General features: G+C 41.6%; 1 protein-coding gene across 4 annotated transcripts in view; it reads left to right on the plus strand.

The window, feature by feature from the left end:
- Positions 1-27,623, plus strand: part of tead1a (TEA domain family member 1a) — a 213,227-nt gene extending 185,604 nt beyond the window's left edge. For all 4 annotated transcript variants that reach the window (XM_078220880.1, XM_078220877.1, XM_078220879.1 and 1 more), the window contains 4 exons: positions 848-1,021; positions 12,282-12,422; positions 16,124-16,276; positions 18,216-27,623. In XM_078220880.1, the coding sequence (XP_078077006.1) occupies positions 848-1,021; positions 12,282-12,422; positions 16,124-16,276; positions 18,216-18,329 (582 nt within the window). In that variant the 3' untranslated portion in view covers positions 18,330-27,623. The remainder of the gene's footprint in view (positions 1-847; positions 1,022-12,281; positions 12,423-16,123; positions 16,277-18,215) is intronic.
- Positions 27,624-27,901: the final 278 nt, after the last annotated feature.

Below are 27,901 nucleotides of genomic sequence, written 5' to 3' on the forward strand. Positions count from 1 at the left end.
CATCCCTGACCATCCAACTAATCCATCATATACCCCCACCAAAACAGCCAGCTACCCACCCTATTACTCTCCCCATCCGCACACCCCCACCTTGTAGGCAAGACCTGACTACCCATCTCACACATACCTGCCCATTTATTCACTCACCCATTCACTAACCAGACTCATTCCTGAAAAGACTTGGATCTTTATAAAACTTATCTAAATGCAGCAGCCACTGTGCGTCTGCTCCTTCTCCTGAGTCTACCATGCTCACTGGACATGGCCTGGAGACACTGCGCTGCCCATTTCTGCTTCAGCTGGGACTGGAAGAGCTCGGAAAAAATGGTCAGTATAGTCAGGCGGGGGGAAAAGATTTACTGGCAATGCAGTGCGTTCCTGCTGACCAGAGAATCTAAGCCAACGTTATGATAGAATGCTCTTTTTTTTTATTCGGTCCTGCTTTTGGAATCACTGGCAAGGTCATCAATTATCCCCCAATTTTAGTTTCCTTAACGGCCTTGCTGGGCTAGTTCAGAGTCAGCCATGTTCGTGTGGGACTGGAGTCACCTTAAGGGCCTGACTGCATAAGGAAGGCAGGTTTCCTTCCCTAAAGGACATGAATGAACCAGTTGGGTTTTTGCACCAGTCCAACAGCTTTGCGGTCATTTTTACTGATGATCCCGATTTTGACTATGCTGAATTAGATTCTCAAATTGCCATGGTGTGATTTGAACTCACATTTATTAGCCCGGGTCTCTGAAATAGATGGCCAACCTGTTACCTTCTAGTTTATGAACCTATTGTGTATTGATTTGGAATGGGTTCTATAGGAGTGATGGCTTTGTAACTTTTTTTTAATCAACAGTACAACAAGCACCTCTTTGTACATATTGGACAGACCAACCATTCGTACAGCGACCCTTTGCTTGAATCTGTGGATATTCGCCAAATTTACGATAAATTCCCAGAGAAGAAAGGTGGCCTTAAAGAATTATATGGGAAAGGACCCCATAATGCTTTTTTCCTTGTGAAATTCTGGGTAAGTGTGTGAGCTCCTCTTCAATGCTTTCTTTCCATGTTTTGTCGAGTTGTTGACCTGAACTTTACATTGTATTGAAAGTGTCAGCCCAGATTATGTTCAAGTCTCTGGAGTGGGACTTGAACCCACGGTTTCATGATTTAAGAAGCGAGAGTGCTGCCGCTTGAGCCAAGGGCCTGAAATTTTTGGATGGCGGAGAGATGGCGGGCAACACATGCCCACCAACTCTGACAGGTCCACTGCCATTTCACGCATGACTGAGCATTGATTGGTAGCAGATGGGACTTTTCTGTCTTAATGCAATTGGATGGTTCTTGCCTGGCAGGCTCCTTTGGTCAGAGAAGGTTAAGAGGAAATTTATTAGAGGTGCTTAAAATCGTGAAGGTCTTTGATAAATAGAGAGAAGCCTTATCCAGCACCAGAATGGTCAGTAACCAGAGAGATTTCAGATAATTGGCAAAAGGAACCAGAGGGGAGATAAAATTGTGTTCTGTGCAGTAAGTAGGGATTCTATGAAGTTGTTGAGAATGTACATCTGTAAGGGCAGTGGAATCAGATTTAATATTAACATTTAATAAGGAATTCGATAAATATTCAAGGAAACATTTCCCAGGGCCAAAGGAAAGTTTGGCAGCAGTGGGACTAATTGGCTAGCTCTTTCAAAGAGCCAGCACTGGCATGATGGGCTGAATAGCTTCCTGTGTCTTGATTTTGAGATTCTGTAAACGGACTATTTTCCCATCTCCAAAATTATTTGTGATATGATATTACATTATACTATGTGAAAATGAAAAACACAATAATGCTCCTTCAATTTTTGTGCGCTCACAGCAATTCCGGGACGGTCGGCAATCCCTAAATGTAACTGCATCACAAATTGTTTACTTTTGGCCTTCCAGGAAGTTGGGATTTTTTGAAGCCTTGTTGAGAGCTCCTGACTCTGGTTACTTCCTGGCTGCAGAGAGTTCCCTCTAGTGGCCCTCACCAAGAGTTCACTAGATTACATCTGCTCAACTCGAGCTCAGCTGACACACGAGACTGGAAATTTAAACTGAAGCCCAAGGAGATAATCCCGTGGCTGTACCGATTGATTGACTTATAGAATGACTGCCTTTTAATTTGGTTTTTGCAACCTTTTGTAGCTGCAGAACGTTTTCAACCTGACTTTTTTTAAAAAAAGGCAGCATTGCCATGTTACTAACTGGCAGACAATCATAGACTCTTAGTACATAAGGAGGTCATTCTGCCCATCGTGCCTGTGCCGACTGTTTGGAAGAGTTATCCAATTAGACCCTCTGTCCCCGTAACCCTGCAAATATTTATTTTCCAAATATTCATCCAATCCCCCTTTGAAAGTTATTATTAAATCGTATTTTACCACATTTTTAGGATGTATGTTCCATATCGCGATAACTTGCTTTGTTTAAAAAAATATCTTATCTTTTTCCGGTTCTTTTGCCATTTACCGTAAGTCTGTAGTCTTTGGTTACTGATCTCTCTCTGTGGAAACTTGTTTTCCCTTATCAATTTGTGTCTATATGTCGTGTGTTGACATTTGATCAAGGAAATTGGATAAGTTGTCAAGAAAGTACTACTTTAGGAATTCTTAGAGAAATGCTTGAAAGCAAAGACCGTATGACAGAGGCTATCTTCTTGTTTTCAAATTCTACCTTGACCTCGCCCCTCTCTGTCTCTGTGATCTCCTCCAGCCCTACGACTCTTCAACATTCCTATCTGGCCTCTTTAGTATACCCGATTTCCTTTCCTTCATCATTGGTAGCTGTTCTTTCAGCTGTCTAGGCTCAGAGCTCTGGAATTCCCTTCCGAAACCTCTTCACCACTCTCTTCCTTTCCAATGCTCCTTAAAGACTACCTTTATTTCCCTCTTTGGTTCTGTGAAACGTTTTGTTTGATAACACTCCTGCTAAATGCTTTGGGGCATTTTCCTACGTTAAATGCTTTTGATGGAGCAATGGACTGTCTTTAAAGTGGAGATAGTTTGGGTAGAGAGTTTGTGGGTGATTCTCGGACCAAAGGGCATAATCTCAGAATGAGGGGTCGACCATTTAAGTTTATATATTAGTGTCACAAGTAGGCTTTCATTAACACTCCGGCGCCTGTTCGGGTACACTGAGGGAGTATTCAGTTTAGCCAATGTACTTAACCAGCGCGCCTTTCAGACTGGGAGGAAACCAAAGCACCCGGAGAAAATCCACGCAGACACGGGGAGAATGTGCAGACTTCACACGTTCAGTGACCGAAGCCAGGAATCAAACCCAGGTCCCTGGCACTGAGAGACAACAGTGTTAACCATTGTGCCACCCATGAAAATACTATTTAAGACCGAGATGAGGAATTTCTTCTCTCTGAGGGTAGTGAATCTGTGGAAGTCTTTACCGCAGAGGACTGTGGAGGCTAGATTGTTAGGTATGTTAAAGGTTGATATAGACAGATTTTTAATCAGTAAAGGAATCAAGGGTTATAGGGCTAAGGCTGGAAAGTGGAGTTGAAGATTATCATGGGTTCTTATTAAGTAACCTTTTGTACAGTCCTTTGTTGAACATGTTTTTGGAAATCCAAGTATATTACATCTACTGGTTCCCCTTTATCTATCCTGCTCGTAACATCTCAAAGAGTTTTAATAAATTTGTCAGGCGTGATTTCCCCTTCATGAAGCCATGCTGACTCTGCTTGATTATATTATGCATTTCCATTACATCCTTTGTAATGGACTCTAACATTTGCCCAATGACAGATGTTAAGACATCTGGCCTATGGTTACCTATTTTTTTGTCTCCCTTTTTGAATAAGGGCGTTGTATTGGCAGTTTTCCAATTCGCTGGGGATTTTCCTGGAATTTAAGGATACTTGGAAAATCACTACCAGCGCGTTCACTATCTCTGTACCTATTTCCTTTAATATCCTAGGGTGCAACCCTTCAAGGGGCTTATATATAATGAGTTAGTATTTTGAGTGTAGCAGTGTTGGTTCATCTTCTTTGAGGAGGATGTACCATGTCACATTTTATTAACTGTCACCCTGTCATTGGTGAAGATATGCCAGTTATGTAAAAGCTAAACGAAGATCTTTATATAGGAAACATGAGGTGCTGAATAGATTCCAGATGACAGTTATGCTTGTGGAAGATAGAATAGACATACGTAGAATCAGGGATAGCTCTTTTTCATCTTTGATCAACTCTTAAATTTATACCTTGAGTATATATTTAATTTTTGCAATAATTAAAACATGACACATTTGTATTTAAATACAGCATTGTATTATAGATGCATTTAAGGGGCAGCTAGGTTCTCACTAGGGCGAAAGAAATGGAAGGATATATTGATACTATTAGATGAAGTAAAGTGAGAGGAAGCTTAAGTGGAGCATAGACCCATTGGGCCAAATGGCCTATTTCCATGCTGTACATTCTGTCTATTTTTGTGTCCGGTGAGAGTAGGTTATACAGAGGTGATAAGGGGGAAACTTGTGAATGAGGATTTGAAGTCAGTGCATTGGAGGACTTGGTATATGGCAGTGTACAGTGGGGTGATAAGTGAAACATAGAAGCATAGAAAAACTACAGCACAAACAGGCCCTTTGGCCCACAAGTTGTGCCGAACACATCCCTACCTTCTAGACCTACCTATAACCCTCCATCCTATTAAGCTCCATGTACTCATCCAGGAGTCTCTTAAAAGACCCTATTGAGTTCGCCTCCACCACCACTGACGGCAGCTGATTCCACTCGCCCACCACCCTCTGTGTGAAAAACTTAACCCGAACATCTCCCCTGTACCTACCCCCCAGCACCCTAAACCTGTGTCCTCTCGTAGCAGACATTTCCACCCTGGGAAAAAGCCTCTGAGAGTCCACCCGATCTATGCCTCTCAACATCTTATACACCTCTATTAGGTCTCCTCTCATCCTTCATCTCTCCAAGGAGAAAAGACCGAGCTCCCTCAGCCTATCCTCATAAGGCATGCCACTCAATCCAGGCAACATCTTTGTAAATCTCCTCTGCACCCTTCCAATCTTTTCCACATCCTTCCTATAGTGAGGTGACCAGAACTGAGCACAGTACTCCAAGTGGGGTCTGACGAGGGTCTTGTATAGCTGCATCATTATCCCCGGACTCCTAAACTCATACCCTCGATTGATAAAGGCCAGCACACCATACGCCTTCTTAACCACCTCCTCCACCTGCGGGGCCGACTTTAGAGTCCTATGGACCCGGACCCCAAGGTCCTTCTGATCCTCTACAGTACTAAGAGTCTTTCCCTTTATATTGTACTCCTTCATCTCATTTGACCTACCAAAATGGACCATGACGCATTTATCTGGGTTGAAGTCCATCTGCCACTTGTCCGCCCAGTCTTGCATCCTATGTCCCTCTGTAACTTCTGACATCCCTCCAGACTATCCACAACCCCACCAACCTTCGTGTCGTCGGCAAACTTACCAACCCATCCCACCGCTTCCTCATCCAGGTCATTTATGAAAATGACAAACAGCAAGGGTCCCAGAACAGATCCCTGGGGCACACCACTGGTGACCGACCTCCATTTAGAAAAAGACCCATCTATACCCACTCTCTGCCTCCTTTGGGCAATCATGATGTGGTGATGCCGGCGTTGGACTGGGGTAAACACAGTAAGAAGTTTAACAACACCAGGTTAAAGTCCAACAGGTTTATTTGGTAGCAAAAGCCACACAAGCTTTCGGAGCTGCAAGCCCCTTCTTCAGGTGAGTGGGAATTCTGTTCACAAACAGAGCATATAAAGACACAAACTCAATTTACATGAATAATGGTTGGAATGCGAATACTTACAACTAATCAAGTCTTTAAGAAACAAAACAACATGAGTGGAGAGAGCATCAAGACAGGCTAAAAAGATGTGTATTGTCTCCAGACAAGACAGCCAGTGAAACTCTGTGGGGGTTACAAATAGTGGCTTGATTAGACTTGATTAGTTGTAAGTTCATTCACAGACTTGATTAGTTGTAAGTATTCGCATTCCAACCATTATTCATGTAAATTGAGTTTGTGTCTTTATATGCTCTGTTTGTGAACAGAATTCCCACTCACCTGAAGAAGGGGCTTGCAGCTCCGAAAGCTTGTGTGGCTTTTGCTACCAAATAAACCTGTTGGACTTTAACCTGGTGTTGTTAAACTTCTTACTGTCCTTTGGGCAAGCCAGTTCTGGATCCACCGGGCAGCAGCCCCTTGGATCCCATGCCCTCTCACTTTTTCTAGAAGTCTAGAAGTGAATAGGATTTTGGGTGAATTGCGGGTGTTTGGATGAAGATGAAACATTGGCATGGATATGAGTGAGATAAGGGCCTGTATTATAAAATAGGAATATCTACGTTGGGCATTACATAGGTCTAAATAGACAAACTGGTTTTCTGCTATTAAGTTTAAATGGATGCTCCAAGGTTTAGCTCACTAATCTGAATGAACTTCAGTTATATTTATACCATAGAGTATTCTTGTCCCCTAAACTTAAAAATATTTTCTCTGCTGCATGGAAATGCCAGCTTCTATTAATTGAATATGTGCAAAGGGAAGGCTGTAGTATCTGGTGCAACTTCTTGCATGTACAAAAAGCTACAATTTTGATGACATTTGGAGAATTACTTTACATGGCCCATTGCTTGGCTTGTGATCGTTCCAGCTCATAAAATTGGTATTTAGCTGCAGTTAACCCATGTGACCTAATCGTATCGTCAGGCCAGAAAGCAAGTGAGTTACTTTTCACTAATGTGAATCACTCGGACGTGAAATTTACATGGAGTGCTTTTTGCAGAGGATGTCCAAAGTAAATAAAAATTGTTCATTCACAGAGGATTAATCTTTCCATGATTATAGCCAATTCAGAATCGACCAAAGTTACAGCATTTTGAATAGAATCAGCGAATCCCAACAGTGCGGAAGGAGGCCATTCGGCCCATCGAGCCTGCACCGACAGCAGTCCCACCCAGGCCCTATCCCCGTAGTTAGAATCGGGTGAATTCATAATGAGCAACAAAGAGATGGCAGACCAACTGAACAAATACTTTGGATCTGTCTTCACTAAGGAGAACGCAAATAGCTTTCCAGAAATACTAGGGAAAAGAGGGTCTAGCAGGAAGGAGGAACTGAAGGACATCCTTATTAGTCAGAAAACTGAATTGGGGAAATTGCTGTTCATTCACAGATAAAACCCAATAAGTCCCCAGGCCTGATGCTCTGCATCCCAGAGTACTCAAGAAAATGGCCCTAGAAATAGTGGAAGTATTAGTGATCACTTTCCAGCATTCGATAGACTCTTGAAGACTTCCAGTGGATTGAAGGATAGCTAATCTAGCCCCACTTTTTAAAAAAGGAGGGAGAAAGAAAATGGAGAATTATAGAAGACCGGTTAGCCCGACATCGGTGGTGAGGAAAATGCTGGAGTCAATTGTTAAGGATGAAATAACTAAGCATTTGGAAAGTGGTGGCAGAATCCGTCCAAGTCAGCATGGATTCACTAAAGGGAAATTGTGCTTGACAAATCTTCTGGATTTTTTTGAGGATGTGACCAGTAGAGTGGACAAGGGTGAACCAGTGGATGTTGTGCATCTGGACTTTCAAAAGGCATTTGACAAAGTCCCACACAAGAACATAGAACATAGAAAGCCACAGCACAAACAGGCCCTTCGGCCCACAAGTTGCGCCGATCATATCCCTACCTCTAGACCTATCTATAGCCCTCAATCCCATTAAATCCCATGTACTCATCCAGAAGTCTCTTAAAAGACCCCAACGAGTTTGCCTCCACCACCACCGACGTCAGCCGATTCCACTCACCCACCACCCTCTGAGTGAAAAACTTACCCCTGACATCTCCTCTGTACCTACCCCCCAGCACCTTAAACCTGTGTCCTCTCGTAGAGATTAGTGAGCAAAATTAAAGCTCATGGTATTGGGAGTAATATATTGACGTGGATAGAGAACTGGTTAGCCAGACAGGAAGCAGTGAGTGGGAATAAACGGGTTATTTTCAGAGTGGTAGGCAGTGACTAGTGGGGTACCGCAGGGTTCAGTGCTGGGACCCCAGTTGTTCACAATGTACATTCATGATTTGGATGAAGGAATTGAATACAATGTCTCCAAATTTGCAGATGACACTAAGCTGGGTGGCAGTGTGTGCTGTGAAGAGGATGCTCAGAGGCTGCAGGGTGACTTGTACAGACTGGCTGAGTGGGCAAATACAATATAGTGTGGATAAGTGTGAGGTTATCCACTTTGGTGGCAAAAACAGGAAGGAAGATTATTATCTGAATGGTGGCACTTTAGGGAAAGGGGAGGTGTAATGTGACCTGGATGTCATGGTGGAACAGTCACTGAAGGTTGGCATCTGGTACAGCAGGTGGTGAGGAAAGCTGATGGCATGCTGGTCTTCATAGCAAGAGGATTTGAGTAAGGATGTCTTGCTGCAGTTATACAGAGCCTTGGTGAGGCCACACCTTGAGTATCGTGTGCAGATTTGGTCTCCTAGTCTGAGGAAGGACATTCTTGCTATTCAGGCAGTTCAGCGAAGATTCACCAGACCGATTCCTGGAATGGCAGGACTGACATATGAAGAGAGACTGGATCGACTGGGCTTGTACTCACTGGAATTTAGAAGAATGAGAGGGGATCTCATAGAAACATATAACATCCTGATGGGACTGGCCAGGCTAGATGCAGGAAGAATGTTCCCATTGTTGGGGAAGTGCAGAAATGGGGTCGCAATGTAAGAATAAGGGATAGGCCATTCAGGACTGAGGAAGAACTTCACTCAGAGAGTTGTGAACCTGTGGAATTGTCAACCACAGAAAGTTGTTGGGGCTAGTTAGTTAGCTATGTTCAAGAGAGAGCTGGATGTGGCCCTTGGGGCTGAAGGGATCAAGGGGTATGGAGAGGAAGTGGGAGTGGGATATTGAAAGTGCATGATCAACCATGATCATATTAAATGGTGGTGCAGGTTCGAATGGCCTACTCATGCACCAATTTTCTATGTTTTTATGAATAAAGAAGAACGAATAGAGGTAGTGTGTTTGGATTTCCAAAAGCATGCAAGGTTGCAGCACAAGATAGCTGATCATGTTGGGTGTGTTATATTAACATGGAGAGAGGATTGGCTAAATAACAGGAAACTAACTAAAATGGTCATTTTCAGATTGGCAAACTGAGTGTAGCGCCACAGAGGTCAGTGCTTGTGCCTCAACTATTTATGATTTATCTAACTGACTTGAAGGGACAGGCTATATCGTAGCCAAAGGTAGGTAGGAAAATAAGTTGTGAGGAGGTTACAAAGAGTCTGCAAAGGAATATAGGTAGATTAAGTGACTGGGCAAATATATAGTAGATGGAATATAAAGTGCAACGTTGTCCAGTTTGGCAGGAAGAATAGGAATATTATTTAAGTACAGAGGGACTGCAAAATGCTGTAGTACAGAGGATCTAGGTGTCCTTGTGCACGAATTGCAAAATGTTAGTAAGCAGATACAGTCACGAACTAGGAAGGGAAATTAAATGTTAGCCTTTATTGCAAGTGAGGTGAAAAATAAAAGGAGGGAAGTCTTGCGAAAGATGTACAGGACATTTGTGAGACCATACCTGGAGTACTGTGTACAGTTTTGGTTTCTTTACTTGAGGAAGGATTTACTTTGGAAGCAGTTCAGAGAAGGCTGATTCCTGGGATGAAGGCATTGTCTTTTGAGGAAAGGATGAGGAGGTTGAGTCTGTACTCTTTGGAGTTTAGAAGAATGAGAGGTGATCTTATTGAAACATAAAGGATTCTGAGAGGGCTTGACAAAGTAGATGTTGAGAGGATATTTCCTCTCCTTGGGGAACCTAGAACTATGGGGCACAGTTAAAAGATAAGGGGTCTCATATTAAAGATGGAGATGAAGATTTTTTTCTCTGAGTATTATTAATCTTTGGAATTTTATTTAACAAAGAGCAATGGAAGTTGGGTCATTTAATATATTCAAGGCTGAGTTTGGCAGATTTTAGATTGACAGTCAGGTAGGAAAGTGGCTACAGTCAGATCAGCCATGATCTTTATTGAATACTGGAGCAGACTTTGAGCCAATTGGTCTAATCCTATACGCTATGGCCTTATATTTGCCCTTGTGGAGCACCTTGCAGTGTTTCATTGTGTTAAATGCAAACTGCTGTAACTTAACACTGAGGCATACATGGAGGTACAGGACAGGGGACTTGATGCTTGCTTAAAGAGATAGGTTTCAAAAACATCTTGGAGGAGGAGAAGAAAGGTAGAGTGTTTTGGGGAGGAAATTCCAGAGCCTTTGGCCTGGTCAGTTGAAAGGCACAACTGCCAATGATGAGGAGAAGGAAATGGGGATTGTGCAAGAGGGCCAGAGATGGAGGAGCATGGAGTCCAGGGCTCAGGTCCCTGGAGTGGGACTTCAACTCTCGATGTTCTGACTCAGTGGAATGAGTGCTGCCCACTGAGGAATTAATACCAAAGGAACGTTGGTTTTGATGGAATGATTCCAAGCATTTAATAAAATGTCTTGTTTCCAGGAGAGCAGGAGCAAGAAAAGGAAAAATAGGAATTTGTGTGGGGGGGAAAAGAAATCCAAACCAGCACTGTACTCTGCATTCACTTTGTTTAGACTGGCTTGGTTTCCAAATAGGGTGTTGTGTTTGACTTTCATTACTCAGTTTGGCAAAGTTCTAGTGTTGTTTCCCATGCAGCTTTTCCATCAGATGTTTCTTTTTGTTCACGGTGCCTCCTTCCTAATCCACTGGGCTGTCCTGTAATTAACAGGGCAAGTTGTATACTTATTTTGAATCTCTGGCATTCGTAATTTGTCAATAACAAATCCAGGAGATGCACTGCAAAGGCCTAACTCGGTCAAGCAGCATCCTTGCTAGCTATTGTGGTGGAAATGTACGGTATATGATAGCCTTCCAAAAGTAATTTTACCACAGCTGACAGCAATTACAGTCAAAAATAGGACACTGGCAACCTGACCTTCCTCCCCTGGGATTACAGTTTCACTTGAGCAGAATAGCCAAGTGACATGAGAACAAACACTTGTAAAATTGTTATTTTGTACCATGAGCAATTGCGAAAATAATATCAGCAATTAAATAAAAATCAAAACAATTAATGCCTCAAATGAAAGTCTTTCTCTGGAAATTTGCGTCCTGTGTCTATAGCACACAAGCTATCACGTACAGAAGCATCGCAAATTGTTACAGATCCAGATTAGCTACAGAAAAAACTAATGACATCTTGCATTGATTTAGTGACTTTAATGTAGCAAGGCATGCCAGAGACTTGAGCTCATGGTCCAGGCTTTGAGTGTCGTAGTGAGGGAGTCGGAGAGGCCAACTTTCAGCTGAGCTGTTGACCTGAGTCTCCATCTGTTTATTTAAATGTAAAATATCCCAAAACACTATTCGAAGGCCAGCTGTTCTCCTCTAATGTCCCTCAACCCCGTCGCCAACTCAGGTTAACTGATGATGCAAGATAAAAACAGAATTCACTGGATAAACTCAACAGGTCTGGCAGCATCTGTGGAGAGAGAAACAGAGTTAACGTTTCAAGTTTGTATGACTCTTCATCTTCATGATCTATCCGGACAGCTGTCTGTGGGATCTTGCTGTGCGCTGTTTGGCTGTCAGGATAGCCTGCATAAAAGTGACTAAACTTCAGAAGTAGATCATTGTCTGATCAGCGCTTTTGAGAACATCTTAAAAGCGAGTTATTTTCTTTAAAAATTGTTGAAGATCTCAGCTGTGGTCTGTGGGTAGTGCTCTTGCCTTTGAGTCAGAAGCATATGGGTTCAAGATCCACTCGAAAGACTTGAGCACAAAAATCACAGTGAATCTGCTGACAAGTACTAAGGGAATGCTGCACTGTGGGAGGTACCATCTGTCAGAAGAGATCCTGTGGCACAATTTCAAAGAAGAGCAGAAGAGTTTTCCCTGGTTTCCTGGCCAATGTTTAACCCTCAACAAATTATAAAAAATAAAAGAGACTATCTGATCATTATCATATGGCTGTTTGTGGGAGTTTGCTGTGTACAAATTGACTGCTACAATTTCTATATTACAGTAATGTAGAAATGTGCTTCAAAAGTATTTCATTGGCTGGTAAGCATTTTGGGATGTCCTGTGGTTGTGACAAACACTATATAAGTGCAAGTCTTTTCTTTTCAGAAGTTTTATTTATTTTGTGTCGTGATTCAAATCTCTCTTTGGTGCATCCAATAGGCTGACCTGAATTGCAATATTCAAGATGACACAGGAGCATTTTATGGTGTCACTAGTCAATATGAGAGCTCAGAAAACATGACAATCACTTGCTCAACCAAGGTTTGCTCATTTGGAAAACAAGTAGTTGAAAAAGTAGAGGTGAGTTTGTCCAAGGTGAGACAATGTGGACAAAATCTTTTTAAAAAAGTTTTGTACCTGAAAATAATATAAACAATTGCTCTTGAATATGTTCCCAGTGTGGGGTTCTGTGGCTCCATCAGAGGAGTGGTTCTGGAAGAACTTGAACTCATATCACTAGTTTTGCATAGATTCACAGAATGATATGGCAGAGCAGAAGCCCAATCATGCATGTGCTAGTACTTTGGTAAAGTTTTCCAATTAATCCCACTTCCCCTGTTCCTTGTTCCACAAAGTGCAAGTTTTTCTCTTTCAAGTATTTATCAAACTCTTTATTGAAAATCACTTTTAAATCTGCTTCCTTTATGGTTGCGGCATTCCAATACTGGAATTAAATCATAATTTGCTGCTTAGAAATAAAATTTTTCCCATCTTCCTTTTCTTTGCCAATTATTTTAAGTCTGTGTCCTCTTTACTGACCCTCCTCCGAGCGGAAATGATGAGTACATATGAGGAAGGCCATTTCAGTCCATCTTTCCTTAGAGACCTAGGGCTGGATTTAGTCATGGTGGTGGAGATCCTGCCAGTGGGTCTGAAAGTGGGAGGGGGGGAGGGGGGCAGGGGGAGTGCACCTGGAAGAAGAGGATGCAATGGGTCGATGACACCATCACAACCAGGTAAATGGAGTCTGGAGGCAACCCTCCTACCCCGGGAGGCACCAGGTATCACTGGGTAGTCTCCCCATGCGGCTGAGGGCCTTTGTGTCACTGGTGAACTGTCAGGTGGCGGGAAAAGATGCTCACTTGGCTTCTGGGCAGGACAACCTTCCTCGCCTCTGGCAAGATGGTATTGGGAAGACAACCAACTTCCACTGCCTTTTGTAGAAGAGAGTTTCAGAGACTTCCAAGAGAAAAAGATTCTCCTTATCTCTGTCTTAAATGAGCGACCCCTTAATTTTAAGAACATAAGAAATAGGAGCAGGAATAGGCCATCTAGCCCCTCGAGCCTGCCCCGCCATTCAATAAGATCATGGCTGATCTGAAGTGGATCAGTTCCACTTACCCGCCTGATCCCAATAACCCCTAATTCCCTTACCGATCAGGAATCCATCTATCCATGATTTAAACATATTCAACGAGGTAGCCTCCACCACTTCAGTGGGCAGAGAATTCCAGAGATTCACCACCCTCTGAGAGAAGAAGTTCCTCCTCAACTCTGTCCTAAACTGACCCCCCTTTATTTTGAGGCTGTGCCCTCTAGTTCTAGTGACGCCTAAACAGTGACGCCTAGTTCTAGATCTTCTGACAAGAAGAAACATCCTCTTCATATCTATCCTGTCAATATCCCCTCAGGATCTTAAAGGTTTTGATCAAGTCGCCCCTTACTCTTCTAAGCTCTAATGGATACAAACCCTAACCTCTCCAAACTTCCCTCGTAAGACAATAAATGCATTGTATAAAGGAGTGGTGGAAGCAGATTCAGCAGTAACTTTCAAAAGGGAATTGAATAAACATTAAAGGTGGGAAAAATAGTATGGGAAGGGAGCAGAACTAATTGACTAGCTCTTGATAGAGCCAGCACAGGAAAAGTGGGTCAAATGGCCTCCTGCATTGTAAGATCCCAATATCATGAGATTTATGTATTTTTCTGCAATGTTCCCTCCATCTCCACTTCTGTCACCACATAGAGTTAATCAGGAGAAACTGTTCCTGGTGGCAGGGGGTCTATAACCAGATGAGACAGATTTAAAATAATTGGCAAAAGGAGAAGTTGAGATCGTTTCATGAAAGGGTGGTGGATGCAGAATCAACAGGAGCTTTCAACAGGAAGTTGGGTATATAAATGAAGTGAAAATTATTTGCAGGCCTAGGGGAAAGAGCCGGGGAGTGCAACTAATGGGATAGCTCTTTCAAAGAGTTGGCACGGGCAAATTGGGCCAAATATCCTCTGCTGTATGATTCTATGTCCCCATCTTTGTGAAAATATGTTCTGAAAAAGTTAGAAATACAAATATTCATGGGCTACATAAGTTAATTACATTCTTGAATTGGCTGGACCCTTCATGGCCTGACCATGCCTGGGAACTCAAACCTGAACTAAGACCCAAATTCAAGTGTTTGTCAAGATTAAGACTGCATTTATGTTACAGTTAGTTACAGTGCCAGTGCAAAGCACGATGCAAGATTTATTTCATGGTCGAGCTATGAGTTCTATGCTGAGAACTATAGATATATGAAAAGGCAGAGAGTAGAGGCAGCCGGTCTTGAGTTTAGAAAGGCGTCATGTGTCAGCGGAGGCTTGGTGGGTTGAAAGGCCTGTTCCTGTGCTGTATTGTTCTTTGTTTTCTGATGTACTTGATAGTTACCGCAGAACTAGCCTTGGAAGGAGTGCAGTGCAGATTCAACAGAACGTTACCAGGGATCCCAGGGTTAGATTATGAAAAGAGATTAATTAAACTAAGCTTGTACTCACGCGATTATAGAAAGTTGAGGGCGATTTGATTGTGGTTTTTTGAATTTTTTAAGGAATCCTTAGCCCACACATCCGTGTATTAGGCAAAAAAAAAGATTTGATAAGTTAGACATAGAGAAAGTGTCTTCACTGCAGGTGAGAACAGAACTAAGGTTATAATTATAAGATAGTTACTAATAAATCCAATAGGGAATGTAGGAGAGAGAGTAGTGAGAATGTGGAATTTGCTACGGAGAAGATTGAGGCAAATAGCATTGTGCATTTAAGGGGAAATTAAATACATACATGAAGCAGGAAGAAAGAAAAGAATATGCTGAAATAAGGTGAGATAAGATATGGTTTGGAGGAGGCTCGTGTGGAGTATAAATATCAACACAACATTTGAATTAAAAGGCATGTTTCTGTGTTTTACATTGTTTAATTGAATGTAGAATGAGAGAAATGTTTCCTGCTGGTGGGGAAGTTTAAAACAAGGGGGACATGATCTTAATATCAGAGCCAGATCACCCAGTAGAGAAGTTAGGAAACACTTCAGAATTCTTCCTTCCACGTCACTCCCTCCACTGTAGCTCGTCTGTACCATCTACAAGATGCAACGCACCAACCCACCAGGACTCCTTCAAGAGCACTTCCCAAATTCCTGATCTTCTCCACGTATAAAATCAAAGTTGGTAGGCATACAGGAATGCCAGCATCTCCCAAGTCCCACAATCATTCTGGTATGAGAATATTTCACCTTCCTTCATCATTTCTGGGTGAAAATCCAGAAACTTGCTCCCTAACAATACTGTTAGTGAAATACCATCATCAAATGGGCTGCAGCTCTTCAGGAAGGTGGCTAACTGCTACCTTCTCAAAGGGTTACCAGAGGTGGCAAACTGAAAAATGGCACGCACCACCTGTGCCTGTATTCTCCTCAAGTCTTTTACAGGACAAACCGAAGGAACTTGGGCTTTTCAGTCAGAGAATAAGATGTTTTAGAGGTGGCACGAAGTTCAGGATGGATGAACTAAGATGGGCTGAAGAACCTTCCTGACCCATAATCATCTTGCGAACTTCTGTTCTCCAGTTGCAATGTATTCTGCACACCACACCAGGGGAGTCTGAATGTAATAATTAACTGTATGTAACATTGAAAAAAACTATTCATCCTTGAAATTTCTGGCCAATTAGATTTAGGTTGGTTTTAAATGAGACGCAACCATATCAAAAGTTGTCAAGATCATCCTTTCTTTCCTTTTCTTCTTTAGACTGAATATGCAAGGTTTGAGAATGGACGTTTTGTGTACAGAATAAACCGTTCTCCCATGTGTGAATATATGATCAACTTTATTCACAAGCTTAAACACTTACCGGAAAAGTACATGATGAACAGTGTTTTGGAAAACTTCACTATTTTGTTGGTGAGTCTTTGTTCTTCAGCTCGTTTAACACTCCATAACATGCTGAGCATGTGCCGTGTGAACTGTTACCTTTTTTGATATTGTACTCTTGCGATTGTTGTTGCAGACCTGGTTTCAAGTGAGCAGGCTAATGAATAGCTATTTCGACATTAGTTAACTTGGTGGGGAGCCTTCTCAGCCCAGGTGGCCTGCTGAACTGAGCACAAAATCTGTGTCAGTGCAGTGCTGATGCCACATTGTCAAAGGGGGGCAGTACTGAGTGCCACACAGATTGAGGCATTTGGATGATTTGCTAAATAGCTTAAGTTGACATGAAAAAAAATTAAGTGACACTAATTACAGAAAAATGAGGCGTTCTCTACTTTAAAAAAAAGGCACATGACATCTTGGCCTTTTATAAAGAGAGGCCTTGAGTGCAAAAGTAAGGGATTTATAGTGAACCTTTATGAAACAACTGTTCAGGGTGATGCTTCCAGCTATGGACACCACACTTTAGGACGATGTCAAGACCTTGGAGAAGATTTAGCAGGAATGGAGGGCATCTGTTACATGGATAGACTGGAAAAGCTGAGGTTGTTTTCATCTGAGCAACGAAGGTTTAAAAGAGGTTTAATAAAAATGTTCAAAATCATGAGTTTCGGTAGAGTAAATGAGCTGAAACTGTTTCCATTGATGGTGGCGGGGGGTGGCGGCATTCTGTAACCATTGGACATGTGGACACAGATTTAAGACAATGGCAAAATGACCAGATAAGGCATGGGAATTCTTCTTGTGCAGCGAGTTGTGATCTCAATATATGTTCATGGAAGAGTTATGGAAACAGATTCAGTAGTATCTTTCAAAAAATAATTGGGCAAATACTTGAAAGGGACTAATTTGTAAGGGCAAGGGGAATGAGTGGGGGAATGGAACTGATTGGATAGCTCTTAAGAGCCAATGGGCCAAGTGGCCTCCCTTGTGCTGCATCAGTCTACGTTTCCCCCAGTTCAATTTGCTCAGTTACACAGAGCCTTGTTCGTACTTCACCTGGAGTAAGTGTGTTCAGTCCTGGGGTGGGAGGAGTACAGTATCGATTCTCTAGAATAAACCAGGACTAAACTACAATGGTTGAGTGAATGAAGTTGACTTGTATTCCCTTGAGTTTGGAAGGGCTGAGGGGTGATCTGATTGAGGTGCTCAGAGTGATAACGGAATTCAATAGAGAAGATTCAATTTAGTAACGGGAAAGCCGGCAATTAATCTTAAAATTGAAACTAGGCTGATCAGGAGTGAAACCAGAAAGCACTTTTTCAAACAAAGAGGGCGGAAATCTGGACAACAATCTCCCCAAAGATCTGTCGGCACCGAAGCATTCTGATTTTTCATGACGCAGAGAACTTTAGGGCCTCAGCTGCTAATGGGGAAGCATTGAAAATTGGAGTTGGGGAAAGGCCCAGAATTAGATCAGCTCCCAACTCTGAGTGGAGCATGCAGAGATAGGGAGGGTAGAGGCCACGAATGCATTTGAACAGAATTTTGAATCCTCTTGATAACCTGTCCTAATATTTCCTTATGGGAGCACCACCATCTGCAAGTTCCCCTCCAAGCCGCGCACCGTCCTGAATTCGAAATATATCGTCGTTCCTTCGCAGTCGCTGGGTCAAAATCCTGGAACTCCCTCCCTAGCAGCATTGTGGGCCAACCCACAGCACGTGGACTGCAGCGATTCAAGGGCAACTAGGGATGGGCAATAAATGCTGGCCAGCCAGCGACGCCCAAGTCCCACGGATGAATATTAAAGAAACGTGGCTCGGGTCGGGTCAAATTTTGGCTGATAAACCCTCTTGCAAAGCACCCTGGGGTGTTTTGCTGCATTAAAGATGTCACCTAAATGCAGGTTGCTATTTTGTTTTCCGTGTTGTGAGAGAAGTGTTAAGGTTGGTTTGTTTGTTTTCCCCAGGTTGTAACAAACAGGGATACGCAGGAGACGCTTCTGTGCATGGCGTGTGTGTTTGAAGTCTCAACCAGCGAACATGGAGCGCAGCATCACACCTATAGACTGATGAAGGAGTAATCCTTGGAAGTTTCATTCCCTTTCTGGAGAGAAAAGAAACACACCCAGCTGCAGTTCAATAGACTTAAAACCTCAATACATGTGGCAGTGCCTCAAATCAATTGATACACCAAGAACACATCTGAGTTTTGATGTGGGTAGCCTTTTTAATGTGTGTGAGTGTGTGTGCGCGCGCGTGTGTGTGTGTGTATATACATCAACAGCTGTGAATTATGGTACCTTGTGATAGCTTTTTATATTGAATTACATGTGCTTCAAAATACCTTTTTTTTTTAAGAAAAATGCCTGTTTGTTGGGTTACTACGTTACAAAAATGGGACTGTCGTGTCTGAAAAAAAAATTCTTTTAGCAATTGTGGGAATGTCGTCTAGTCAGTACAAGTTTTTCTGTGACGGCGGAAAATACAAAAAATAGAACATAATGATTGTAGACACAATGCATTTAACTGTGGGGTTGGGAGGGGGGGGGGGGGCGGTGACTGTCTGCCTATGTAAAGATAATTTATTTAAAGAGGTTTTTTTTTCCAAAGATGGTATATTCACAGGTATATATTTATCAACATGTGGATATGCAGGAGAAAGCATCAGGATGAAGTTCATGACTTCAGGTCAACAGGTATTGCAATGCTGGTGAAAGAATGTCAGTCATTTAACAGTCACCAGATCTGTTTGCTTTCGGGTTTCCTTATTTTTGTTAAACACACACACACACTCCTTGTTTTTAAGATGTTATTTAAATTGGAGTACAGTGACTTGCGACACTAAATGAACAGTGAGAGTGAAACCTACAGCGAAAGCACGCCAAACAATCTTAAAGATGGTGTTAGATGCTAAATTTTTAAGAGCACGAGAGAGTGCAGACCCGTGACGGAAGTATATCGGTCATTGATCGATTGGATCTGTTTTAGCCACTTGACGTGACAATGCTCTTTCTTCAGTGACGTCTGCAAAGAGTGCACAAAATTTAAATTTTTATTTTCGGGAAGAAAGATGTGAGCTGTTATTTTGTAAGCCTATTTTTGGGGGAGGGGGTGGACAGGGGAGGTTGATTCCTAAGCATGAGTTATCAGTGAGGAAACGGTTAACTGGTTGGACGCCACTGAATTTCTGCAGATTTGTTCTCTGTGTTGAGAGCTGGGCATAAAAGTTAAAATCAAGAGTTTGGCCCTGCAAGAATGAAAAGGTCACTTTTCACAAGAAAAATGAGTGTGCAGACCACTTAACCTTTTCTGACCCATCTTGGCTCAATTCCTTGGTGATAGTTTGCAGGGGATTTGTGTTTGTGTACAGGTAGGGGTACATTGTTTTTAGATCCTGGATCAGGATGAGGTGGGGGCTTTCTAATACCAAAATAAAACAATGACCGTATCATAAGAATTTTTGATGAAAATACTGTGAAGTAATAAACAGCACAGTGTTTTAGTACATTTCTATAATTCTATTTTGTGATAGTGTTTGGAAATTTACTTTAAAAAGAAATGTATTTTTTGCGTCTGAGAGAAGTGCATGTTTAGAGAAAAAAAAATCACCGGGGGGGGGGGGGGGGGGTTAGTTCAGTGCTCACAAACATGGTCCCGACATATGTTTGTAATGTTGCTCGCTTTGAGAGGCTTGTAAATGAACGCGTGTGATTTGTGTTCTTGAGTTGGCGATCGGTTTGGTGGTGTGTGTTTCTATGAACTAAAAGAAACTACTGGCGAGAAGTGAGCAGCATTACATCCAGGCGAGCAGGAGGACTAATGATGCCTCTCTGTCCTGAGCACTTGATTCCTTCTGAGATGCGAAATACTCTTGTGGGCTGTCTTGCTTTTTTTGTGTGTGTGTGTGCGCGCGTGTGTGTGTTTCAACTTCGGTACTTGCGCGTGTAATCAGATGTGCATTTTCCACGTTAATTTGGCAGGTAAGGTAACGATCGTGTAAACAAACCAGCTTAACGTGTGTAAGCTTTTGGAATTTAAGTTGGAACTTCTGTACTTTGAAATATTCAGCAGTGGCGCAGTCACTAAATGTTCATTTTTGGGGACTTGAGAAAATGCCATGGTTTTAAAGCATTTGTCTTTACACAATTAAACTTGTAAATGGAAAACACTATTGTGATCACAGTTCATTGTAAGGAATCAGTGAAATCCAAATAAGATGTTACTGAGGCTGAGAGTTCTTTCCTAAGCTGGAAGTTTCTGATAGGTTATCAGTAATGGTTTTTTCTGATATAATTTTAATTCAGTGCTGCCAAAGCGTAGATTAATCAGTGCCTTAATAGCGTACAATAGGAAACTACAGTTCACCTGTAGATCGACTCATTTAAATTGGAGAATTTGTGCTTTGAGATCTGTTATGTGCTTTGTCTTGTTACTGTGATAGTTTCCAACAGAGTTGTGGTGTGAGTGGTGAATCCAAACACATTTTAACGGTATTTTATTATCAAAATGTGTTAAAATTGCACCAACTAAATGCTAGTGACAAAACGATCACTTTCAATTTAGTCAGACAAGGACCTTTGGTTTCACAGTTTGGATTACGACCAGCACAGAACAGAATGCAAGAGTAGCCAGCTGTTTCGACACATGCCTTTACTAACTAATGACCAAATAACAATCTTCATACATTTCCTGCACTCCAGCACGTAAGTGCCTTTGTTTTTTGATATTCCAGCCTAGAAAAGATCTGTTCAGTCAAATGAAAAATAAATTGTGTGCAGACCAGAAACCAAATAAGAAATAAGTAAGTGATCACCTTTTATGCCTTTTACTGAGCAGCATACTGCAAGCAAATTGTAATGGAATAAATCTGAAGGTGGCATTTAGAAGCGTGTTCCAAGAAACCGAGAGATTCAAAGAGGTTGAAAAAAAAATTGTACAGCGGAAGCAAAAAAAAAGACAAAATTATTGTAATTTATTTTTTTAGCGAATGTTATAAGGTTTGAATCTTGGGACGGATGTTCACCGTTGTATAAGAAATCGTGCAAAGGTTATCGGCTAAAATTGTACAGTACTGTGTCAGCATCAAACTTGCACAGGTGCAGTGCCTGTTGTGGAGAATCTATGGTTTGTAGATTAAATAATACAGAATAAGTTAACATTTTAAGAAAAACACAGTGCTCACCTCCAACATGATATAACTGCAGATTAAATGTGAGGTTTGTTTTACATCAGATTAGGTAGAACGTTCAGTACAGAAACAGGCCCTTGGTCACAACCGAGCCATGCCAGTGTTCCTACTCCACAGAAGCCTGTCTCCATCTTGCATCACCTCATCCTTTCAGCATATCCTTCTATTCCTTTCTCCTTCACATGCTTGTCTAGCTTCCCTTTAACTGCATCAATACTATTCACCTCAACCATTCCCTGTGGTAGTGAGTTCCACATTCTAACCTCTAGGCAAAAAAATAATTTTCGCTTGAATTCCCTATTGGAATCCATTAGTAACTATCCTGTATTTATGGCTGAATATATTCTGTCAGGACCCCTCAAAACTTTGAGTACCTCTATTAGATGATCTTGGGAGAAAAATCCTAGCTTCTCCAGTTTCTCTTGAAGTCCCTCATCCTTGTTACCATTGTAATGAATCCCCTGACTTAACAGTGGACTGTTTGATCCACAAACGGATAGGTCAATTTCTTTATTCAGTAGCCATTTAATAGTCATTCTCATGTGCAAAAGCATCAAGAGCCATTAGCTTGGGCCATTGCCAAGATTCAGCTGGAAATCCCACCCATCGCAGAATGATCAGAATTTTGATCAGGATTATTAACTTGGCTTTATAGTTGGATGATTCAAGTTTCTTCGAGTCTGCAGCACTGAAGCAGGCCATTTGGCCCAACATGTCTATACTAGTGCTTCACAAGAGTTTCCTCACAAAAATCTTTTATATCTTTCACCATATCCTTCTAATCCTTTCACTCCCAAATGTTTTGTCTAGTTTCTCAAATATAGCTATGCTGTTCATCACAACAATTCTATGTGGTAGGGAGTTCCATACTCTTATCTCACTCTGGGCAAGAAGTTTCTTTTGAATTCCTTAATTGATTTATTACTAGCTGGTTTATTTGTGACCTGATCTCCCCACATGTAGAAAACTCTTCTCTAATCTATCCTAATGAACTCCTTCATAATCTTAAAGACTTCTACCAGGTTGTCTCTCAGCCATTGTTGTACTAGAGAATGATGTCATCCATCATTAATTGGTTCGGTGCATTTTCCCAGAATATGTAAACGGTATGGTGAGGTGCTCGGAATTCTGTCTCAGAGCAAACTTTAAGAACATTTGTCAAATATTGCGAGTGTTTTCTGCCTTCTCACCAGCTTAGGGCATAAAAAAAGAACGAACTACATTATAGTGGTTTTTTGACCACCAAATGTCTCAAAGTGCTTTACAGCCAATGAAGTACTAAAAGTATGCAGCAATCAGTTTGCTCACATCAAGCTCCCGCAAGCAGCAACAAGATAACCAGATTAACTGTTTGAGATCTTGAGTGAGGGATGCATATTGGCCAAGATGCTGGAGATAACTTCCCTGCTTCTCTTCAGAATCATGCCATGTGATCTTTTATAGCCACCTGAGAGGGCAGAGGGGGGCTTCAGTTTGAACATCGCATCTGCTAGGCACAAATCAGGAGTGTGATGGCATACTTTCCAGTCACTTGGAAAATTGCAGCTCCAGCGACACTCGGGAAACTCCACACCACCCAGGACAAAGCAACCTCTTTGTTTGCCACCCCATCTGCCACTGATGCACAGTGGCTGGAGTGTATACCATCGACATGATGCAGTGCTGAAACTCACCAAAGCTCTATCAACAGTACTGTCCAAACCTGCAATCCATACCATCTAGAAGAACAAGGGCAGCAGATATATGGTGGGAACACCACCACCTTCAAGTTCCCATTCAAGTTGTCTTTCAAGTGTTTTACTTCCCGTGAGTGATATTCCAGTGTTCTCATCGGTTCCCGATTTTTCTTTACAAACTCACCTTTCATATGTGAAAATTGGTTGTCTGCGCTGATCAGTTTTTCTGTCGCACAGTATAATTCCTCTGCGTCTCCTTCCATGTTCGCACTCTGCGATTGCACTTCTGCCGATTGTCTCTGAGACGCTTCACCTTTTGACAGAAGTTCTACCAGCTCTTGCCTTGCTAGGTTCATAATTTTAATCTCTTCAAATATAATTTTTGTATATGCAACGTTTTCCCAAGTTTTCTTCTGAATGCCCAACCACTTTCTTCAGCTCTGTGGTCTCTTTCCCATGCCTCTTGGCTTTCTCCTGCAATATAGAACGTTCCTGACTCTTCTCACTTCGGAATTTCAAGATGGCGCTGCCATTCACCTGGAAACAAAGGGATTTCCCGTGCCTGCTCCGTTAAAATGGCAAACAGGCTCAGCCTTAAATAAAAAATTCTCAACAATGGCTGCCTGCAGAATTCTCCTTCTCAGTGTTTATGTTTGAAGTTCTAAATTTGTCGAATCCTGATTTTTGCTTACCTTACTTACCTGAGTTTTAAAAGTCATGATCCTCCTGGCTTATTCAACTAATTATTGGAGCCATGTGTTAAGGTGCCAACTTGAGGATCAGACTTTTAGCGACAGCTTTTTTCAAACTTCTGACTCTGAAATTTTAAAAAGATTTCTCAGGACTTGCTGTTGCCTGGAGTTTTAAAAGATTTGGCGCACACTCGCCGACTCTGCTTTCTGGGATTAGAAGCTGGACTTCCAAAGGAGATTCAGTGGAGCCTTCTGCTGCAGTAAGAAATTTTAAATTTCTGCCTTCAGCTTCCAAGCCTTTCTTTGGAACGTTTCCTGGTGATTTTCTCTCTGCATCTCTGCTTCTGAAGCTTCTTTTCAGATCGGGATGCTTAGTTTTTTTTTCAATCTTCCAGCATTTCAGTTTTTTCTCTATTTTCTGTGAGGTTTTGTGTTTTTCCACAAGCTGCCATTATGTTGTAAGGGGGTTAGTTACAGTTTAGGAGGTCTGAAAAGGTCTTTGTAGTCTTCAGTGGGTTAACTTTAAGTCTTCATTGACTGTTGGAACTATTTATAAATATATAGTAACCGGTCCAAGCTAGGAGCTGTGTCTCGCTGGTACACATGTCCAACACACAACTGACCCTGGGTAAGGGTCATGTGCTTGGGAGAACATTGAGAGTGAGTGATGCTGTACTCAGTCTCACATTAACCCTATATGTGCCAGATCCTTATACTACAGGAACTGCATCACTGTTCCTTCACTATCGTTTATATCAAAAGCTTGTAACTCCCTCTCTAACAGCACTGTGAATGTATCTACACCACATGGACTGCAACTGGTTCCAGAAGGCAGCTCATCCCAACCTTCTCCAGGGCAATTAGGCTGGGCAACAAATGCTAGCGTGGCCACAAGTCTCACATCCTGTGAAAGAATAAGAAAAACAATCTCGCATTACAGCAGTCTCTCTGTACTGTACTATCAGCCTAGATTTTTGTGCTAAAGTCTCTGGGGTGGGACATGAACCTGGAACTTCGTGATTCAGAAGTGAGAATGCCACCAATTGAGCGAGTTTCCAGTCCTGAGGAGTCTATCATTTGATATTCTTACTGCATCTTCGCTATCATCTCTTGACCCATTCGTTCGTGTTCCATTTATGATTCAAGCATTAGGGATCTTGATGTTGAGAAATATTCCCTTCCCATGTGAGAACTTCTCAGATTCTTGAATGTGCTTACCATTCATATAGAGTACAGAGACCTGAAACTTTAAGATTCCTGCCTTAAACCTTGTTGACTTCCAAGCTCTTAGTTTCTCCTCAGAAAATTTGATGAATAATCATGAGTGCCATCCCTGAATTATACAGCACCAAAGGAGACCATTTGGCCCATTGTACATGTGACAGCTCTTTGAATGAGCTATCCAATTAGTCCCACTCCCCTGTTCTTTCTCACAGTCCAGGAAATGTTGCCTTTTGAAGTATTTATCCAATTCTCTTTTGAAAGTTCCTATTGAATTTACTTTCAGGCAGTGCATTCCAGATCATCATGACACTGTGTATTCCCGTGAAGTGAGTGATCTCTGGAACTTAATTATTCATGAAGTATTGTATGTCCTACACTACCTCTTATTATAGTTCCGGATCTAGGGTGCAATTTGGAGTTATCTGACTGATATCAGCACCTTGGGCTAGGTTCCTGCATACACAGCTGAGTCATTGGGATAGGACACAGGAAGGGAAAGAAAGTAGAAAAGAGAATAGTCATAGCTATTGCCCTCTCCCAGCAACAGACTTGTCTCCTACCCAGTCGGGTATAGAATAAATCATAGCACATTTAGGATTCTTTGACAAATGTAGCAGGGAATCACAATAAGGAGTGCATGGGCACAGATCCCTCATGTACATGGATAACTTCACAACATGTTTTACATTTACCTGTGACAGTTACTGTTTTTCCTGTGGCTAACAGTGACTATGTCAACTCTGCAGTAGAATATAAATGAGCTCAAAACAAAAAAATCTTCCTCGAAGAAATTGAAGATCCAGATTCTGTTGTTGGATGAGTTTTAATTAGGTTTTAACCCTCATTCCTGTTTCTTTCCCTCAACCCATGAATTGGGGAGGTGTTTTGTTTAATCATTAGCTATATACATCTTGGAGGTCCGTAATCCTTTTTCTATGTGCAGAATGACATTTTTATTCCAGATCTAGTGTGAGGGTTTTCAAATTAAAAGGGCATTTTGTGTACATGTCCACAGGAGTTTAAAACCAGTGACACACAGACATGAAGACACGCACACTCGACGCACACTTGTGTACACGCAGGCACAAAGACAGACACTTGCAGGCATGCACATGCACACCAACACAGCTGAAGTAGTTGAGGTCTGAATGATTGAAGGATGCAAAAAAAAAGGCTTATTTGTGAGCGAGGACTATTCGTCACAATAAGGCCATTTTGACACAATTTAGCACATTGTGGGTGATGGGGAGGTTATGAATTACTGTAATCTTGCAAACGATAATGGGATGTAGATTTGGCCATTTTAATGTGGGAAATTCAGAAACTGTCTGCGGGTATTTCTCTAATCTTTGTGACCCTGTGTGATCGAATGATCATCAGAATGATGTATATTATTTTTGCGGTGGACTTTAGTTACAAATTTTAAGTGCAACAATTAATTTCCAGAACAGCCCCTGTTACCTCCTTCTTGACCAATAATTTTATTGCAGCATGTGTGCAGTTGTGGCCTGTGACTTGATCAAGTGAAGATTAGCCAGGGAGAAAAAAATGTGCCTGAGTTAAGACAATAAAAGGAGTTCAGTATCCTTTAAACCTAAGTAGCCTTTCACTTTCTTTCCTATCTACAAGTTCTTTCTGTAAACAATTGTTTATTGCCATGTGTGTCTGCTCACATTTATAAAATAACTCATTGAATTTAACGTTTGCTTATTTTTGTGTGTTGTATGTAACGTGTATGAAATGGTATTGTGGCTTTAACTGATGCTTTGAACTATGGTCAGTGGTTACTTTTAATATCACATACAGCTGGTAAATTTGATAGAAATTTCTTTTTTTGATGCACACACCCCCCCTCAAAAAAAATTAACATCAAAACTTCACTCAGCTCTTGTACTCCCAAGGCAAATTCTCGTCTTCAACAATTAATCAGCACGGGGAACACTGCTATATTCTGGATAATAGTGCCGTGATTCTTTTTTGTAAATCAAAACACACAAGTACTTTTCTGCTAAAATGTAGACAGGTGTGTTTGCCCTTTTAATTTATTTCAAGCACTTGCCTTAGCCCAAACCTTTGCCCTCCTCTGAACGTGTCCCAATGATCTTTCCAGCTTCTCGCAAGGACACTAATTTATTAGCTGTCAAAGAAGGAGATTATGTCAAACTTGCGAGCTGTACTGTATGTTTGTATTGCTGTTAATGTGCAGGTACTGGTACCTTTTTTTGGTTATAACCATTTAAAATGTTGGCTTCAATGTAAACTCATCATTACTATGGATAGTTATATGAAATTTATAGGGTTTGTGTGCAGAGAATTTTTTAAAGGTGCTTTGTATAAAGGATGTATCTTAGCTTTCTTGGTACAGATGTGTGATAACCTAAATATCCATGACAGTTAAGTGCAATTATTTGATCATCACTGAAACACAAGTTGTGTGCCCTTTACAGCAAATGTTTGACACATTTTAATGACACATTTTAATGCCTTCCTAATAAAAGTGGTAGACATTTTGTAGCTTTCTAGAAACTTTGTATTTGTATTCATACAGTATAAATCAACAATAAAAAGGAGAATACCTTATCGCTTTTCTTCTTACTGTCCAGAAGTGCTCCAGTTTCTTTCTTGGCTTGCTTGATTCATGCCTGACTGCGGATTTGTTATACGTCTGGACCTGTATAACAGCAACAACTTGCATTTATGTAGCACCTTCAAACTAATAAAACTTCCCAATGCGCTTCACAGGAGTGTAATCAAACAAGATTTGACACTGACCCTGATAAGGAGATTTTTCTGAAGGCAGTCCCAACGATTTGAAAACAGCTGTGAGGATATTGCAGTTGTGGCATTGTTGGACTGCAGGCCAAAGTAAATAA

The sequence above is a fragment of the Mustelus asterias genome, chromosome 9, assembly GCF_964213995.1.
Source record: "Mustelus asterias chromosome 9, sMusAst1.hap1.1, whole genome shotgun sequence".
Lineage (NCBI taxonomy): Eukaryota > Metazoa > Chordata > Chondrichthyes > Carcharhiniformes > Triakidae > Mustelus > Mustelus asterias.